The 19,170-nt window shown below is 45.5% G+C and overlaps 1 protein-coding gene across 1 annotated transcript in view; it reads left to right on the top strand.

Annotated features, from left to right (window-relative positions):
* FBXL17 (F-box and leucine rich repeat protein 17) overlaps positions 1-18,052 on the top strand; it is a 448,329-nt gene extending 430,277 nt beyond the window's left edge. Inside the window, exons 8-9 of the mRNA XM_058656413.1 lie at positions 672-814; positions 17,621-18,052. Of these exons, the coding sequence (XP_058512396.1) occupies positions 672-814; positions 17,621-17,761 (284 nt within the window). The 3' untranslated portion in view covers positions 17,762-18,052. The remainder of the gene's footprint in view (positions 1-671; positions 815-17,620) is intronic.
* Positions 18,053-19,170: the final 1,118 nt, after the last annotated feature.

Below are 19,170 nucleotides of genomic sequence, written 5' to 3'. Positions count from 1 at the left end.
ACAGTTTTCACATGGCAGGCGTTATTTTATGTTAATAGAAGGAAGACTTCTGATATGGTGAGGAAATTGGCCATAACAAATGCATTCCCTTTACTGCACTATAGCATGGCATCAATTAAATTTAACTTTATGTATACTGTACTCTCAATTCCTAGCAGTCCAAACAGAGTAATGCGAAAAATATTATATACTCTCACATTTTATAGGTCATGAACACATGGAAAAAATTGTGCCAACTGGTAAAAAAAAAATCACATATACTGTATCAAACCTCAAAATGGTGTTTTTACAGATTTTTCTTTAAAACAATTATGAATGTTATCTGGGCTGGGTTTTTTTTTTTTTCCAGTATTATAGCTGCCATTCATTTTAATTTGTTCGTTCTGTAGGTATGCATGTTCCAAAGTACTGGTAACCTTGTAGTGAGTAAATCTGATAAAATGTTACATCCAATGAAAGGGAAATTATGGAATGATAATTCAGTTTGCAGAAAGGTTTGTCATAGGGCAAGCTTTCCTAAAGCATTTCAAATTTAATTTAGTTTTTAAAACATTCATTTACACACAACATTTCAGGAACAAATTTAGTGAGGAAATGAGAGAAATGGTCCTAATTAGATAGAGATTCCTAGCACTGCTAACATGGGTGCGTTCTTCTGTCTCTCCTCGCAGCCCTGATTGCCATTGGGCGCTACAGCATGACCATAGAGACGGTGGATGTCGGATGGTGCAAGGAAATCACAGACCAAGGAGCCACCTTGATTGCGCAAAGCAGCAAGTCTCTGCGGTACTTGGGGCTGATGAGATGTGATAAAGTAAGAGTTGCCTATCAAATTCTTGTTTTCTCTGACAGTGAAGTAAATAACTTGTTATATTCCTTTTCTTTTCCCTTTGTCTTCCATATATACATATACATGTACACACATACACAAACCACACACATGTACATACACATACATGCATGAATATAGATGATATGTATATAAACGTATGTACGTCTGTATGTGTGCATGCATTTTTATTTGGTTTACTAATGTGAGATCATTTCCTTAATAATGAACGTTGTGCTTAAGTAGGAAGTGAAAGGAAAGGCACACACAAGCAGCTGAGGTTTTGATGTGCTATTCAGGAAGTCCATAGACCAAAATGACAGGGTTGCATGGTAAATTGTGCTTTGCAGGGTCTACCAGGAAAATTCAGTTCCAAGTTTCTCACATCAATAAAGTACAAAAGCACGGTACCCAACTGGGTTTTTCCAACTGTATAATTTCAGGACTCAACATCTATGTATTCTGGCCATGTGGGGCAAGAAAGGGGCAAAGAGGAATTGGTGTGTCCCCACATGTCAGATGCCATTCCTAGTACATGACGAGAAATGGCCCAGAGGCCTGGGAGAAGGCCTGTGCAGCCGGCTGGATACAGCAGCAAACGGGGCCCTGTGAAGGCAGGTGACAGTGTGCTCACACCTGATTGACACATGTGTGCTACTAGTACAGGGGTGATTAGGGGTGCCTTTACAAGAGTGGCCACTTACTAAATGTAACAGATGTGGGGACAACAGAAGAATGGCTCAGGTTCCTCGTAAGCTTTGTCAATTTTGTTAATTGACTTAATTCTTAGCTCAAAATAGTTAAAATCCCTATTTATACTGGACCTCTTTCAGCTAGTTGTGTTTAGAGAGATTTTTAGTATATATTCTTAGCCAAGCCTAGAAAGCTACTTACTCTGTAACTAAGCAACAGCATTGGGACCCTGAGGTTGCAAGTCCCCGTCAGCACTCCCTGCAAATCAACTGAACACTGCCGCTAACCCTATGGCTTGAAAGTGACTTCTTTTCAGACAAGTTACCGGGTCCACAGTGAGCAAGGTGTTAGGAACAAGAGTCAGTGACAGATCTCGCCAGCTTCTGGAAGGAAGTGCTGCATAGGTGCTGCCTGACCAGGGACGTTAAGTTGTGTGCATGGGTGCACCCCTGTGCATGCATCAGCCTTCTCAGGAATCACTTGGTGCTCTGCAGATGTGCTGAGATCAGCTGCACCATCAGGGGTGAAGTGCAGAAGCTGAATATCCCGGTTAGCAGAGTAGATCGTCCCAGCCAGATTGACCGACCAACGTCTTAGCAATGGGTGCTTTTCTACGCCAATAAATTAGTACAAAATGAGATGAAGAGGCTGTTACACTGAGCAGTGTCCCTGAGGGCTTTAATCTTTTCTCAGGTGGCTTCTGAGTTATTTGTCCTGCTTGAAAGTTACTCTGGCAGCCCATTAGCTCCAGCCCAAGGTCATCTGGCCAGAGCTGCTGCAGCACAGACCGGCCTCAGGAGGTGCCGGGCAGCCTTGCTTCTGGTCCGCTCAGACTTTAGGGCATCTCAGAGTCAAGCAGGAGAGGTTCCACGAGAAAAGACATTTCCAAACAAAAACCAAATGCAAGGAAGGTACAGGGAAGCCTGCTTGTGGGTTTAGTTGGATGTGCACCTAAAGTAGGTATCCAGCTTTTACATTCTGTACTATGCAATAAGTTAATTAATTTAAAAATAAATAAAAACAGCAAAGGCCAGAGGTTAGTAGCGAAGGTGTAGTCCCTGGAGCCAGAGTTCAGGTGCACAGAGTGGCTGTGCACTGTGCAGCTGTCAGGCTGGGCCTTGATGCCCATTTCCCCTGCAGGAAAACAACATCACACTGTTGGATGGGGCTGTGAGCACTTAAAGGAACTAAAGTATATAAGGATAGTTCACAAAGTTTATGGAAAAATCGTGTTAGAGGCTTTAAGCTTTTTCTTTTTGAACGTCACGCATAGATATTTCCAAAACATTTTCCATGGGCTTTTTGAAGAATCTTTCATACCTGACATTTTGAAAATTGCTGCAGAAATTAAGAAATACTTAAATGAGAGACATCCAGTGCTGCTGGGTTGGAAAATGTAATACGGTTGCCATGCCGGCGTTCCCCATGCAGATCCAGTGTGGAAAGACCTGGGAGAACCTAGGGCCAGGGCATGAGGTCTGTTTTGTATATGAGGGTACCTCAAGAACTTTATGAAAAAACACAGAAGTAAAAATGTTTATTCTAGTGAAAAAATGTTGAAATCTATGCATAGTCTTTTCATAATATGTATTTTCCATGAGCTGTTGGAAAACCCCTTCTATAGGAGCATTTAGAATAATGGTTGTTATTTATCTATTACTGATGATTCTTATAATCAGTGTCATTCTATTAACTTGTGCTGTGATATTTCCAAACTTCCAAATGAGAAAATAATGACCACTAATCCATTTTGAAAGGAAATTTAAAACAGTGGGGAAAAAATAAACTCAGTACTGTCTCTTCCCCTAAACCTAAAAATGAGAATTATTCTGTATGCAAAGATAGGAATAATTACACTTTTATACATTTTCCGATAGAAACTGAATACCTCTGTGGGACACTGTATTTGGAAATGACTTAACATACTCAGGCACAGGGACAAGGAAACAGTGAGTAAAAGAACATTTCACATAGGTAAGGAAACAGTCATCAGAAAAATAAAGATGAAAATAGGAACAGGAAACAGAAACACTTCTATCAGGGCATGGACAAAATGACCCAGTGCCTCAGTGTGTGGCCATCTGTGCCAACCTGGCATTAAATGACAGTTAGAGTGGGTCTTTCTTTTCTCTTCTGAGCTAAATCTGCTAACCGCTTGAAAAACTCATTCATTTGGCTTTTTGCCTTTTGGGGTCTACCAGAACCAAAACAGAAGGCAAGAGACCAAAGCCTCATACAGTAACACCCAGTCCCAGGCCAGGAGTGTGGTCCCCGGGGCCCCTGCACTGGGCGGAGCTGAGGTGCGGGAGCCCTATGTGATCCTGAATTCACATGCTGGGGCCCAGTGGTACTGAAAAATAGTACAGTCTAATTGTGTTTTCTTCCTTATGTAGAAAGAAACATTTAGGGTCACTTACATGTAATTTGGGGGATGCACTTTTCCAAGCTAGGGCTTTTTTCCTTCATTTTAGCTTTTCAGGAATTGCAAAAATAGCCAGACACATTGCATTTGTTGTAGGAAAAGGTATGCCATCAACGCCTCTCCTCACTCTCGTTAGATAAACGGAGAACAGGTGAGACAATATTAAACCCAGTCTTTGCAGAAGCAAGCCACATTGTACTCGTATTAAGGAACTATGTCAAAACTCAACTGCACCAAATGCTTGGCGGCACCCTTGGTGAGCCCCCCCACCATGCAGCACACACAGCATTCCTCGTGCAGCTGCAAAGTTAGGAAAGGTATCAGGAAGCCCCCATGTGAGAGGAGCTTTTCCGATTGCTCGATGGATAAGCGTGTTAAAGGGTTTTGAAGCTGACGCCTCTTAATCTTCTAAACTTCATTGCACTGAAAGAAGCGAGAGAAGAAAACGCTGCGTGAGATGGCTTTGATGAATTGGGGTGAGCTTCTATTCCTAAAGGTTGTTCAAAGGCTTACTTAACCTTGGGAACTCGAGCTGACCCGAAATCACCTACCAATTTAACTCACATTTATTTGGCGGTTTAGTTAAAAGTACCTGTACAATTAATGGGATCCTCTAACAAGAACAATATGTCTACAAGTTTCCACAGTAATAGACGATGGCTTTGGTCATAAAAATCGTTTTCACAACTTCAAGGAATTCTAACTTCTCTATAGATTTGTTTTTCATAATAAATGATATTTTCCCTCATTTCTCACAAGGCAATTTGGATAGAGAACAAAACTGAAAAGGAATGAAAAAAAAAATCCTGAGAAAGCTGTAGGGCAAATGCAAATGCAATGTTCAAGGTTAATGAAAAATGTTTGGGGTAGCAAGGTTGGTGGAAGGGAAGGCACTGAGACCCAACATAGGCTGAGAACTCAGAGCCCGCCAGAGGCAGCGTGGCTGGTGTGGGAAACCTTTGCAGTGTGTGCTAATACAGTTTGGAGACACAGGGCCTGAATTGTGAGCAGTGAATACCATCATAAACGTAGCAATTCTCAAATGCCAACCCCTTGTGAAAAGCAGTTGGATGGAGAAATACTGGAGCTTTTAAAAGCTCCCTTTCACTTTCTGGAGATTTTTTTTTTTTTTAACTTCATGCAGAACTAATTTTATACACTGTTCATTTGATTTGAAAATGCCAGCGTCTGGGGTATCATTAAAGAGCATTATTGAGGGAGCCACTCTTGGCAAAGCATCTTGCTTAGAATGTCTTGTTCTGTGTCCCTGCGACGTTAGAGGTGGCAGGCACACAGCCTGCCTCGATTCACCTAACGCCTCTCCTCCACCTTGGGCTGCAGAGCCCAGGAGGGGTGTCCTGCGGCCAGGGGGAGGCAGTGGTGCCAGGAGCCAAGTTCCTTGAAGAACAGAGGGAAATAGATCATGAAAGGCCCGCCCCAATGTCCTATGACCGAAGCCTCTTGGAATTTCTTTGATTTCTGGTTGACATAAATTAGAATTACACAGGCGTGAAGAGTCCGCCCAGAAAAGATCAGAGGAGCTGCCAGGGGAGAAGGGCCAGCTCCCCGTGATCCTATTGATTATCTGGCAGCCTTCGGGCCAGGGTCTCTGGGGGAGACTGACTTATTGATCCACACCATGAAAATAATCGAATTAATTCATTTCTCATCAAGCCTCCATTACCTAGGCTGGTCTCCTCACTGGCCTCTTTCCCAAAGTTTTCAGTTGAGGAATGAAACCGGTGATTTCGTCTCACAGCTGTGGTTCTGTTCTTCAGGACACATGAAATGACTTCCTCCTCTAAACTGTAGAGGGATTCTTTTCTTTCTTTTTTCTTTTTTCTAGCTTAAATGAGTTCACCGGGAAGCCGATATAGAAGGCCAGTAATGCAAACCAGTCAGCTTGGCTTTCTAACCTTAAAATTTCAAGGGCTGCGTCTAGTGTGCTCAATTGAATGTGAAAATATTCAGGGAGAATTGACCGCTGCATTTTTCAGGAAGTAATTATGGGAAGAGAAAGCCTGCACCACCTAAATATTTCTGTGGGGAAAATGGAGTTTTTATCAGCTTGTTTAGGAGTCATGAGCAGGAAAGCCCTATGGGGAAAGATAATATAGGCCTCTGTAACTAATACACGGAATAACTGGAAAAATCAGTTTAAGGGAAGAAATAATTTGTGGGGCACTGTGTCCAGCGCTGTTTGGGTCACGCAATTCAGCCATGAAACAAAGCGAGAGCCTGCTGCCTCCCAGCTTCCCTGCCACGGATGCACAGCTGTTCCCAGGTTGCCTAGAGCCAAAAAGGAAGATTGAAAAATGGGGGGGCCGTGTCAAACGAAATAAAGTGAAAAACAAAGCCGAAGAAAGCCGTCTGTGCTAACGAGGCAGCAGCGCTCTGACGCTCCATGACGGTGCAGTCGTGCTTCTCGGGCGATGGACCCCTCACCGCAGCGGTTGGCGAGGCCCTCCGCGCCCCCAGGACCCCAGCTGCACCCCGCGGCTTGACACGTCAGCACCTCGTCCCTTTTGCTGATGAAACAGTTTGTCCAGGTGGCTTTCACACAGGCGCACTTTAGAACACGTTTTTACAATCCCCTCCTGATTATTCCTAGTAATTCAGAGCACATCAGCTGGAATTCAGAGGTTGCATCTCAGCCTCATTTTCCTGCAGCCTGCCCTCATGTGAACTGCTGAGACGCGGTGACTGCACTTAAGCTGGAAACCAGGAACCAGCAGCGTGGACCCGCACACGAAGCAGAACTACACCCCTCCGCCCAGGATCTCAAATCCTGCATCTTCGCTTCGCTGTGGTGACAGCTTGGACAACTGAGGCTCAGAAAGCCTCCGAGTCACCAGTCTGAGAATCGGAAGTGATAACATTCATCCTGGATGCTTGTTCTAAGATGTAATGAAATATTGCAATAAAGCCCTTAGCGCAAAGTCAGGCACACAAGCAAGCCCTTAGTGTTAAAGGACTATTCTTATCATCTGTCACTTTGTTTGTCCAATGTCCTGGTTTGGAATCTTGCAATCAATATATTAATCACCTGCTCCAGTGGTTTGTAATATCCTGGTGATGAATATAAACACACACTGAGATACTAGAAAAACTCACTCTGGGACTCAGGCCAAGTTCTTAAAAAAATGATTGATTTGAAAGGAAGACAGAGAAATATTCCATCAGCAGGTTCACTACCCAAATGCTCACAAAAGCCAGGGCTGAGCTACGTTGAATCCAGGAACCTAGAACTCAGTCTGGGTCTGTGGCATGGGTGTCAGGCACCCAGCTAATAGTGCCATCACCTGCTGCCTCTCAGGGTGTGCATTGGCAGGAAGCTGGACCAGAAGCAATGCCAGGGCTCCAGCACGGGGACTTCAAGATGGGGTGCAGACCCTTCAGCCGTGCCGTAACCACTGTATCAGATGCCCAGCCCTCAGGGAGCAGTTTTTTAAAAGCAGTAGATTGTAATTTTTACATTTTGAGAACCCTTGAAATGGCTGTCAGATTTATAGAGAAAGAAGACACCTGGAAACCAGTAGTCCTTGCTTTCTATTAGTTTCTTCCAAAAAAAAAAAAAAATGTGTAGAATCTTTTAAGGGAATGGGCTTATTAATGGCTGCTAATGGGTGACTTTCCTGTTAAGAGATTGATACATGGAGAAACTGTGTGTGTGTGTGTGTGTGTGTGTGTGTCTATGTGTGTGTTTGGGGGGGTAGAGAGTCAACCATTCCCCAAATACTGGAGGACAAATAAAATGGTGTGTTGTTGTTCACTGGAAGGCACCCTGGAGCATCATTGTATTGTAGTAAATAATCTCCTTGGAGCCTAGATTTGGCATCAGTAATTACATGAAAGAATTAGGTTGTAGGTTCTTATTAGTTCTCTAATTTAGAAATAGGAAAGGTAACAATTTCTTAACAGAGCCCACGAGAGCTCTCTGAACTCCCAAGCACCTGCCTCCACCAAGCAGAAGCAAGGATGGCCAGCGGTGGTCCACGTGACACAGGTCCTGCAGCCAAGGCTGGGGCTGTCAGCAGGGCCTGCCATGTTGTGTCTCATCAACTGTTAGTTCCAAGTGCAAGTCATTTTCAGAGGACACTTAGCTCTCCCTCCCAGGCCCCAGTGTCCTTTCAATTGTTTTCATATATTTTATTCATTTATTCAAGAACTATATTGAATAGCTGACCAGGTTCCCATCACTATGATAGGTGACAAGTCAGAAAAAAAAAAACCACAGTGACTAAGATATGACTGCCACCCCACGGAGCACACAGCCTCCTGGAGGAGACAGATAAGCAAATAGGAACTATCATATTGAAAAACTGCTAGTTAATATCTTAAAAATGACATCCAAATTAGGTCCCTCCCGAACATCAGGCCATTGGTCAGCTTTCATTCATGGGCTTCTGTAATCCTCTCTACCAAGCCACCATCGCATTTCTGATAAGGATGTTCCTGGAGCCATGGCTCTTGCTTGCTTACACGTGACTTGGTCAATTTCCGTCCTCACCATGCCACTGGTCACCAGGTGCAGTGGCCACTTCTTTCCGTTCAGCTGCATCGCACGCACTCCTTGTTCTGTCACACCCCTCCTTCTCTGACACCCCCATTTTTGCTCCATCACACCCTTTCCTCACAAGAATGCATTCCTCTAGGCTTTCCTGTTACCAGCTACTGGTTTTCCTACCTTCTCTTTGTTTCATTGTCTCTCCATCTGTAAAGTGGGAGTAATAACAGCACCTGGCTCACAGGATAGGGCGAGGGCTCTGCAGCAGCATCTGTGTAAGCTCCTGCAGAGAAGTAAGCAGTAAATCCCAGCTCTTCTCAGTGTAGTGGCTAATTATTACTCCCATTACCATCCTTCTCTTCATTAGAATATGGGATCTGTAGTTTATCCTTTCAAGGTTGTATTGCCAGGACCTGCCACACTACTGTCACTAGACAAGTACTGGATGATGGATAGGGGTAGCGAGATGGATGGATGGACTATGCGTGCTTTTCACCTGAATTCTTTTGGAATTTAACCCCACTTTTGTTGCCCTATTTATTTGAAGCCTGCAGTTGAGGCTTATAAAGGCATTATCTATCAAAATGCAAATTTGGAGACTGTTAGTACCTCTTAACAGGAAAGATGTTAAAAATTACTTGGACAGGAGGAAACAAACATGTGAGAGGAGCCAGCTGGGATCTGCTGTGAGCACCCTGAAGCTGCAGGCCACCCTAAGTCAAGACCAAAGGACTCAGACCTCCGCGGTGTGGCTGCACAGAGCGTTCTTGAGAGTCCTCCCCCGAGATGGTCTGACTTAGGTAGAAGTCTTTCTGAAAATCAGACGCATCTCTTCCATTCAGGCTCTTTAATCTGCAGATTTACTGAGCGCATTGAGGCAAAATAAATTCTTTGCTAATCATAAATTTGATTCAGGAAGTAGGTCAAATCTGAAACTTCTACCTGATGGGAACTGCAATTTGGGAAAGCTATTCTTCCCTGGGGTACCCACCTGGAGATTACCACTGCCCTGACCTTTAGGCGAGAGAATAAAAAGCTGAGACTCAGGGAGCCATTGGGCACCAAGGAAAGCAGGCTTTTCAGTTCAGAGAGCTGTCCCCATGGCTTATGATTCTCAGCTTAACTCTGCAAGCTTGATTTAGAAACACCCAGATGTGTTCCATAAATACATCACACCTCCCACTCACTTAGTGACAACACTGATTATCTTATTAGGGCTCAGTCTTTTACAAGGAGTTTTTGCTGAACCACTCAGGGCACCATGGATGATTCCCCCATGGTTGGGTTTCTCCTTCATGACATCGCTCAGCATCTGTTTGTGAAACGCTCAATTTGGGTGCTGGATCAAGTCAAGACCAGCGGTTTGCGGCCTTGGAAGTGCTAAGCCTTGTGCCTGGCTTGAAACATCTTTTTCGGGGGGAGGATCACTCCACAAGACAGAAAATGAATATGTCACTATGTTGCTGTGCAACAGCCCGATTGTTGGACTTCCTGTCACCCTGGTTTGCCATTAGAGTCTTCTGAGCAGCGAGCCCTGATTCTCACTTAACACTGCAGGCAACCCTGGGTTCCTCCCTCCTCCCCAGGCTCCCAGGCTCCTTGCTGCTTGCTGCCTTCTCACTTGCTACTTGAAGACTGCCCCTGTTAACAGGCAGCCTATGTTTCCGGAGAAAGAGATAGCATGAAGCCAGGCCTGTTTTGATATTGACAGAGCAGAGCACTTCCAATCATCCCCAATTCCGAAACAAGAGTGACTGCATTCGACAAAGTTGACCGAAGTAACGACACTGTCTGTTAGGTTCGTTCCCTGCGCTGTCTCTCCCTGTGCTCTTTGGAGTTTTAGTTGAGCTGTTGCTTTTCTGTTCTCCCCTCTTAGGATTTCCAGTGATGGAAGACTAGGTGTAGAAGCAGAGGAAGCCTGGGGGTTTTCACCACACTCAGAGACCAGCCCTGGTGTTTCTGACAGCGATGGCTCTTTCTGAAAAGACAAGCCACTACGCTGAGGGGCAGCGTCGCTTTTCTTCAGAACCCGTGACTCAGATTTGATTGTGGAGGGCATTAGGGAAGTGGCTAGGCACTTGTTGCTTTTGAATGATCTTCACATCTGACCTTCAGATTCCCAAGTGCAGGGAACAATGCACCCCGGGGAGAAGCTGCAGACCGGTAGGTCCAGTGGAGAGCTGTGCATTGCAGGGCCCTGGGAGCTTTGAAGAATGACTCATACACAGGGTCAGTCACCACCAGGCTCCTGAGACAACTGGCTGAGGCTGTGCTCTGGGCAGTGAGAGCCTTCAAGGTGTCTAGGTGACCATAATGAGCAGTTGATGTGACAACTACTACATGAAGTTGCTTGGGGGATTTAAAAAGCCCTGTAGATGGAGGCAAAAAATTTTGCACAAGTACATTTTTGATGCCATTTTCCATGAATTTTTTTGAGGGATTCTTGTTCCTGTTCTTGGCTGATGATGCAGTTTAATTCCACCCACATCAGTAAACAAGTAGCTGTATTTGTTATACATGAATCAGTGGGACTCTTGGCACAGGGCTTTGGTTTGAGGGAGAGAGTCGGAAGAAAGGGAAGGCGAGGCTGCTGAAATCCAAGATGGAGGAGGATGCTAAGCTAGCAAGTGTCAGCGCACCCCCATGGAACAAGCAGTGGACGTTGGAGCTCCCAGCTCTGCCAGAAGGAAAACCTCAGCCGAGTGTGGCCCGGCAGGGATGGGAGAGGTCCAGCTGTGAAGACAGACATGGAATCACCCCAACCTGCACGGGCCGGCAGAGAACTGCTACATGTCATTGGCTGCACAAGGCCCGGGAAAAATCAGCCTGTCCTCTCGTCTTTCTTAGTGTCTTATTTAAAAATATTTTAAACTGCACTTAGATGACTCATCTCATTTACATGCAAGTTCAGGGTGCTACTAAAATTCACATTACCCTTATTTTAGCCTTTCTAATGTGAGCCATCATGGAGCCTGCGAGCACTCCTTGCAACGGCAGTGTATCTGAAAATGGCGCTGTCCCCATGACTTGCTGGCGTCCGGTAAACAGCAGTTCCACTGACACCCAGGACACTTTCGCCGACAGCTGAGAAACTCACAGGGAGGCAGACAGCAGAGAGCATGCTGCGCCTCTGGGTCGCCAGCGGTCAGCCTCTAGGGAGGTTAGAAGTGAGTGACATTGCCCAGGGAGCCTGGGAAGAGTGACAGGTCCGCGTGAGGAGTGAGCCCTGAGTCAGGTGGCCCGAGCTGAGTGTGCAGTTTGTGACACGTTGCCCTGCCCACCTGCAGGCTTAGGGCTCATTTTCCTGGTACCTCTCATCCTCAGAACAGAGCTGTTGGGATCACGAACTTGCATTCCCCAGTATACTTGACTTTGCTGAATAAGGCAAGAGACATACTGCATGCAACTTGCTTGTTTTATTCCAATTCAAGAGCTGGTTGCCTTTCTTTCCCTGCCTGGTGTATTTTGTAGAGTGTATGAGCTCTCCCTCCCCATCCGTCCCGCGTCATTCCCAGCTGCCCCCCCCCAGGGTCAGGTGCAGGCCTCCTTCCACAGCAGCCTGCACTTCCCAGGAAGCACTCCAGTTCTGGCATTGCTGGTGTCACTGTCCCTCTGCCCTGCCGAGTGACCAGTGTGCTCCTTTCCCACAGCTCAGCCTCAGAAGCCAGGCATCTGCTGAGAGTGACCCTGAGGGAGAACAATGCCAGTTTGTGGTTCAGGGATACTTGGTCCTTCAGGAGAACCCCTATTAGTGCAGCAGCTTCATCATGTTTCCATCCTACCCACAAGTCCCGCACAGCCACAGCTGCACCTGCCCCCCGACAGAGAACCCCCCGCTGCGCTCTTTCCCTGTCACTGAGCAGCCATCTTGAGAAGATTGTCCAGGGCTCTGAAATGGATTACTGGACAGATGGCAATCTTTCCCGTTGTCACTGTGCGGTAGGAGGTAGTTGTCAGTGAATAGGTCATTGGAGGACTGATCTGTTAGTGCCTGTGGTTTCATGCAGGGAGCAACAGGCACTGGGCTGCATCACCAGGTGGCTGCATGACCCCGAGTGAAATATGAATTCCGTTGGAGCCTTCTAAAATCCAAGGAATTCACGCTCAGTTGGCTGAGTAGAGGCTCAGTACACATCACACCTCCCCTCTGCACTCCCCGTGCATACTGGAGGCACTCTTACTTTGCCTTATTCGCAAGGGTTAAAAAAAAAAAAATCAATCACCCCCCCCCCCCCCCCCGCCGCCAAGTCCTTAACCAAAGGAAGGACCATCTAGTCCTGTACTTCCCAGTAGGAGCGGCCAGTGTTCCTTATCTGCGACTGGGCCATTCCTGTATTCCCACAGGCCACAGATGCCAGACATCAATATGACAACAGAACTACCTCCTCCTTCCCTCCCACTCCTTGCAGAGGAAGGCCCATCAGGATTCCCCTTTCCCCCAAGTAGGGGGTCAAGGCGGAGCCACTCTTGAAGTTCAAGCAACAGGAGTGCAGAAATCGCACTGCCTTGAGACAGGAGACCCACCCCCCATTTTATGACAGGAGCCCAAGGGGAGATAGACATCGCTTAACATCAGTGGCTTCTCTGGCTAACTTGATCAGAGGTTCTATTTCTTGAACATTTGTTATCATCGGGGTGATCATTCAGGCCTGAGCTTATGCTTACCTGCCTGCTGGGGAAGGCAGTGACCTGGTGGCCTAGGAGAACTGGATAAACTGAATCCCTGAAATGCTGCAGCCCGGAGCTTCCTGCCTCAGCCTTCCGTGGTAGGAGCGGTGGCAGCAACATAATGAAACCGTGGTGTGATTTACCTTAATTAGCATAGCAATTTGCTTCACATTTTCAAAAAGTGCTAATAGATGTTAACTCAAAATAGATTAAAATACCAGACAAATTACTACTACCTTAAAAAGAGTTATAATAATTTTGAAAATGTAAATTATGGTTATGCAGTCTTGGGAGAGAACTATAAAATCCAATCTTTCTTATATTTAAAAAAACATGTGGCACATGGCTTTTTCCCTTTAATCACAGTAATTTCTTCAAATGACACTGCTGCATATTTCTGTAGGAAGACACACTGCATTTTTCAAATCTCATGTTGCCGTTGATAGTTTTCAGCAGGAAGAAAACAAATTGAACACAGCGAACCAGGATCAGAAGGAAATCTAAAAAGAGAACATAGTCATCCCAGTGTTCCCTGTTTATACACAGGCAATATGGGAGAACAGTTCTTTTCATTGTAGCAAGTGGAGTTCTGCAGGACAGAAAGCAGGGAGGCCTCCCTGGGCCTAGCGGTTCTCAGTGCTTTAGCCTATCCTGGTGTCTGTCCCGAGCCCCTCCTCTCTGGCCACGAAGAAGCTGAGCTCATTTGTCCTGGTGAGGAATCAGTGAACAAAACCTCAATGTAAGATGTTTGCATTTCGTGGCCAGGAAACGGTGTGAGAAAAAGAGGCAGCCCATCCTCGTGGAAAAACAGGTGTATATACCTTGGGTAACTTTCTTTCCAGTGATGCTGCTAAAATGGGATGTTTGTATTTTCCCCCTCTGCCTTGTTTTCTGGAATTTATAGAGCACAGTTAGAAAAAACTGATCTGGTTTCCCTTGGTAAATGGAGGGATGTGGACATTAGACCATCCGATGGAGTAAATTAACCCTGCCTGTGGCAAAGTCTTCACTGCGATGCCCAACTGCCCCTTCCTTTAGACTCCGGAAATCTGTGTCCATAAATCAGGATTGCTTGAGATAACCTGCATGCCTCTTCTAAAAGTAGTCACTGCGCAGACTTTCTGTTCTTAAAACATGGCTCTGAAGTTGTGAAGGCACCACATGGGACATCGACACCCCCACGGCAGAGAGCCCCAATTCTGTGCACGCCTCTGGCTGCCGACTCCGGCTGCCTGTACAGCAGAGCCCGGGAGGAAGCAGGTAGTGGCTCCAGTGGTTGGGCCTCCGCCACCCATCTGAGAGCGGTAGACCGGGTGCCCAGTTCCTGGCTTTGGCCTGCCAGGCTGTGGTGGGCATTTGGTGAATGAGCCAATGGATAGGGGTACTTAAAAATACATAAAAATCGTCCAAAGCAAAGTGTCTGTCAAACCCAGACACAAAGATTCCTACAGGCTCATTTGTGGATTGGAGAAAACATTCTTTGTGGTGGGTTTAAATGTTTCACCTCGTCCATGCTTTTCTCACCTGTATTGTTATTAGTTCGGCGCCCTGGGACTACATTTCCCTGAGGTGATGCGGGATGCGTTTCTCCAAGGGTGCTAGGAAGTGGATTCAGCTGTTTCTTGCTGAAACCCGCATCCTTCAGGTTTGGAGCAGGAGGGAATATCGGTGAAGGAAAAGGGAGGAGTTCCTGACAGTGGATATATAAAACCCGGACTATGTTATTATGGAAAATTCTGGTATCGCCTCCAGAAAGCACTGAAATGGACTAGATTCTTCCTGTTAGACTTCTTGCCGTATTTGATTTTTGATGTGGCAGTCCTGACGAGCACTTAGCGAGCGTGCCTTCAGTGATGGTTTATCGCGTGCCCGCTGCAGTGAGAGCAGCCACGTTGTCGCTCAGAGTGCTCGGCACCTTCTTACACAAATCCCTGTGACAGTGCTGGGACTCACACGCTTATTATGCTGAGGCTGCAGCTGGGAAAACCGAAGCTGAAAGGAATGAGGTGAGAACAAGATTCGCACCTGTTCCGGCTGGCTCCCTTTCTGCTGAATGAGCTGCAGGGGCCACATTCCTTCTCCGCTTTAGGCGGAGCTTGCTAACGTTAAAGTTCAAGGAATTTCTGTGTACTAGGACTTTCATTCCAGTGTTAGAGACGGGTACGTGGAGAGCGGTGTGAACACCACAGGATCAGGCAGGTGCCACTTCCTCCTGCCTCACCCCCCGGGATGGGGGCAGAGAAGGAACCTCTAACAGCCTCGCGGGGAGGTGGGATTACTAAAGGAAGGCTTTCCAGAGAAGGGGCACTGGACTGAACAGTTTTCCTCGGGGAACCACGGTCTTCATCCTGGGTGTGGCAGTGCCTGGGATTGTCTTATTCCTGCATTTATCTTTTTTAATCTGTAGTTTATTATTTTATCATTCGTTCACTTATAGCCATTACTGGCTCGTGGTACAAAGATTATCATACTTCTTGTAAACTTTCTATTATGGTAGTGAAAATAGGCATTATACAGGGAAATCATGAGCTATCTTGGTAGTATAGAAAGATTATGAAGGGAAAATAGCCGGTGTTGGAAGAGTGAATGAACTGGAACCTTTATTTGGGGTAGGGAACAAACAAGAGACAGTGACCCGAAGAAATGACACTAAAGCCAAGAACTCAAAAGTGAACAGGAGATAGGTACATGTGAGAAGAGGGGTGATGATGGGGAGGGGAGTAAAGGGAATTCAGGTGAACAGAATTGCATGTGCAAAGTTCCTGAGGCCATGAAGAAACTATTCTGTTACAAGCTGCATGAATCCCAAGACTTACAGAATACATTCAAATGCTTTAAAAGTTATATTGCTTAACAACTCTTAAGGCCATCATTTTAACTCATATGCTTAACTGTAACTTCTATATCTGCTTTTCCTTTTTAATGCAAAATCTCTTTGTTGCTTTTGAAGACAAAATGTTATACGTCACAGCTATGTTACGCACCCTCGTCCCTGCCACCAAAAGAATTAACTTAATGCCTCGGTTGCTTCTGGAAGCAACTTGACTTAAACTCCAGCAAGTCTTAAATAGAGAAGTGTTCTGACAAAGGTTAAGTATTAGCAGTATAATTTGAGATGTCCACTCAGTTATAAAATAAATGGTTACTAGCATAGTTTTCCAGTCTAGCCATATATTGTGTTCTGTTGGAAAAGTTACGGACAGCTGAATTTCACAAGCATCACACTTACAAAGAGTTTGCAATGGTGAGGATTTGGTGGTGTCTCAGGCTTGTCCTCATGGCCCCAATCCTGTGCAATGATGGGCATCAAGAGGGACACAGGGGCCCGACAGCATGGCCTAGTGGCTGAAGTCCTTGCCCTGAATGTGCCGGGATCCCATATGGGCGCCGGTTCTAATCCCGGCAGCTCCACTTCCCATCCAGCTCCCTGCTTGTGGCCTGGGAAGGCAGTTGAGGATGGCCCAAAGCCTTAGGACCCTGCACCCATGTGGGAGACCTGGAGGAAGTTCCTGGCTCCTGGCTTCAGATTGGCTCAGCACCGGTCATTGCGCTCACTTGGGGAGTGAATCATCGGACGGAAGATCTTCCTCTGTCTCTCCTCTCTGTATATCTGACTTTCCAATAAAAATAAATAAATAGAGGGACACAGAAAACATCACAAGTAACTTCTTTCAGACTAGCTTACTCAGTATAAATAAAATATTGATGTAGTTGAAAATGCCCAAGAGTTCAATAAAGGTTTTAAATAAAGCTACCTAAAAGTTGTGGTTCTTAGGTTAATCATTTATTTATCTAAAGGATGAAGGAAGCTGTCTGGTTCTGTGATATGAACTGCAATCAGCTTAAAAATAATTGACAAATTAATCCCTTCACAGCACAGCAATTGTAAAGGTGTTAGTTTTAATTAGGCCTGTCTGATTGCCTTGTCTAATCAAGAATCAAGGTGTTATCTTTGATGGTTAAGGTCTACTGGGGCCATCTCTGACCTGCCAGCCATGTATGTTTTAATTATTGATTCCTCACTTTTCAGCCTTTTCCACAAAGAGATGTGAAGTTTGCAGTCCCTTACCATTTACCGGGAAGAGAAAATAAACATTTTACCCAGCGCTTCTGTCTAGAATCCTGTGAATCCTTCCTCCAACCCCCTCCCCCATTCTGTGGTCTGGCTTCTAAAAAGCTGTCAGGTTGATGGCAGAGCCAGCTCCATAGTGGGATGCCGCTGTCCCGTTTTCTCACCTCCCCAGAACCAGGTTTTCCCTGGACGTGGTTAGGAGCCTGACAGATCACTGTCATTTACTCTTCAGGAAAACACATTTGATTTCTTTATACCATGCCTTTAAGGACAGATGTCATACCGGGAAGTCAGAGGTTAGACCAAAGGGGACACAGGTCTCAGAACACTTGGCTCCCATGCAGTTGTCAGGAAGGCCCTGGCAAGGGAGCAGGGACAGCCGTGCGGCGTACTGGTCCTGGGGTGTGACGTGCCTCTTCTTTGTTGCAGGTCAATGAAGTGACAGTGGAGCAGCTGGTGCAGCAGTACCCACACATCACCTTCAGCACTGTCCTGCAAGACTGCAAGAGGACCTTGGAGAGAGCCTACCAGATGGGCTGGACCCCCAACATGTCGGCCGCCACCTCTTAATACCCAGGCTCTTGCAGGGTCATTCAGCAGGCCCAAGGGGCCATGTAGATTTGGGGTGGGAATCTCCTGAGTGGTTTTAGCTGTCACCTGTGTGCGTGTGTTCCGGAGTGTGTCCTCTTGTGTGCCGTTTGCTTACCAAGCAGCCCGAGCGCACCTATTACCTGTTCCCCAGTGAGCTGGACTTTGTTAAAATTTACAGATCATGAGAGCCGCAAACATTTTTGTTTTTAAGTTCAAAGGCTTACTTCTCTAGTAAGTATTTTTTAAATATCCATTCAAACAGATTGAGTGTTATTGTGAGCGTCTGCTGGCACTTGCTGGCACTTGCAAATGTCCCAAAAGGAAGGCCACCTCTTTGATGGGGTAGAATGGTGCGCTTGCCCTGGGGAAACCCCAGCCAGAGGGACGGGGCACTCAAGAGAAGCCTGCAATGCAACAGAATCCACCACACACACACACAGAGCAGGGCTGTTGCTCTCTAGATCATTTCCTGTGAGAGAAGCCTTCCTCCGGGCCCGCTGAGAAAGTTTGTCATCAACTCTAGTGGCTCAGCCTAGTTCGGTGTATCCACAGGCAGCCAACTTCATATTTGGTGGGTGACTTGGGGACATGAGAATAAAGCCTTTTTAAAATGTTTTATATAGAGGCAACAATCCGAACTCCCTTAGCCAGCTCACAAAGTTAATTATTCATTATTCTGCAAATGCATTCTGTTGAGTACTAAATATTTCAGTTGGTTTTACGTTAACATTGTGTTAGCTTTTATTTCATAGATAGTAAACGGTTGGGATATATTGGTGATATTTGGAGCCAATCTTAACATTATCCATGTCGAAGCCGCCAGCATAACTAATGGTGTGAAGTTATTAATAAAAACTGCAGGTCATTTCATTGTTTTAACTTTGGTAATTATGAAAGTATATTTCTGAGATTTGGGGGTAGTTGCATTAGTAACAGATTACCAATAAATGAAATATAAGTAGACAATCTTTCTATTGAATTCTTTTATTTTTGCTTTGCTTTGGTTTGGGAACAGGTTGCTTTGGATCTATGCATGTTATTCTTTGAGTAGTTCTTATGCTACTGCGAGGATCTATTGCTAGCTAGCATATGATTTAAGAAAAATTAGAAAATCTGTTCGTTAAGATTCTGTTTACAATTGTCAGATTAAGCATTTTCTTGCTTTATTAAAGATTGTGAGCTTTCGGTGAAGACAGTACCTATCAGTAAATGAGTATATATTTTGATTTCACACGTCTTTACAATAAATTCATAGTAGGGCTCGGGCTCAAGTAACTTTTCCTGTGTCTAGATTTATCATCAAGACAGCAGGGAGCCTTTTAAAGTTAAAGAGTGATTATCTTTTCTCTGTAGAACTAGAGACAAAATCCTGACTTGTGAATTTGCTA

This window comes from Ochotona princeps, chromosome 28, assembly GCF_030435755.1.
Source record: "Ochotona princeps isolate mOchPri1 chromosome 28, mOchPri1.hap1, whole genome shotgun sequence".
Classification (NCBI taxonomy): domain Eukaryota; kingdom Metazoa; phylum Chordata; class Mammalia; order Lagomorpha; family Ochotonidae; genus Ochotona; species Ochotona princeps.
This window is presented reverse-complemented; position numbering and strand designations above follow the sequence as displayed.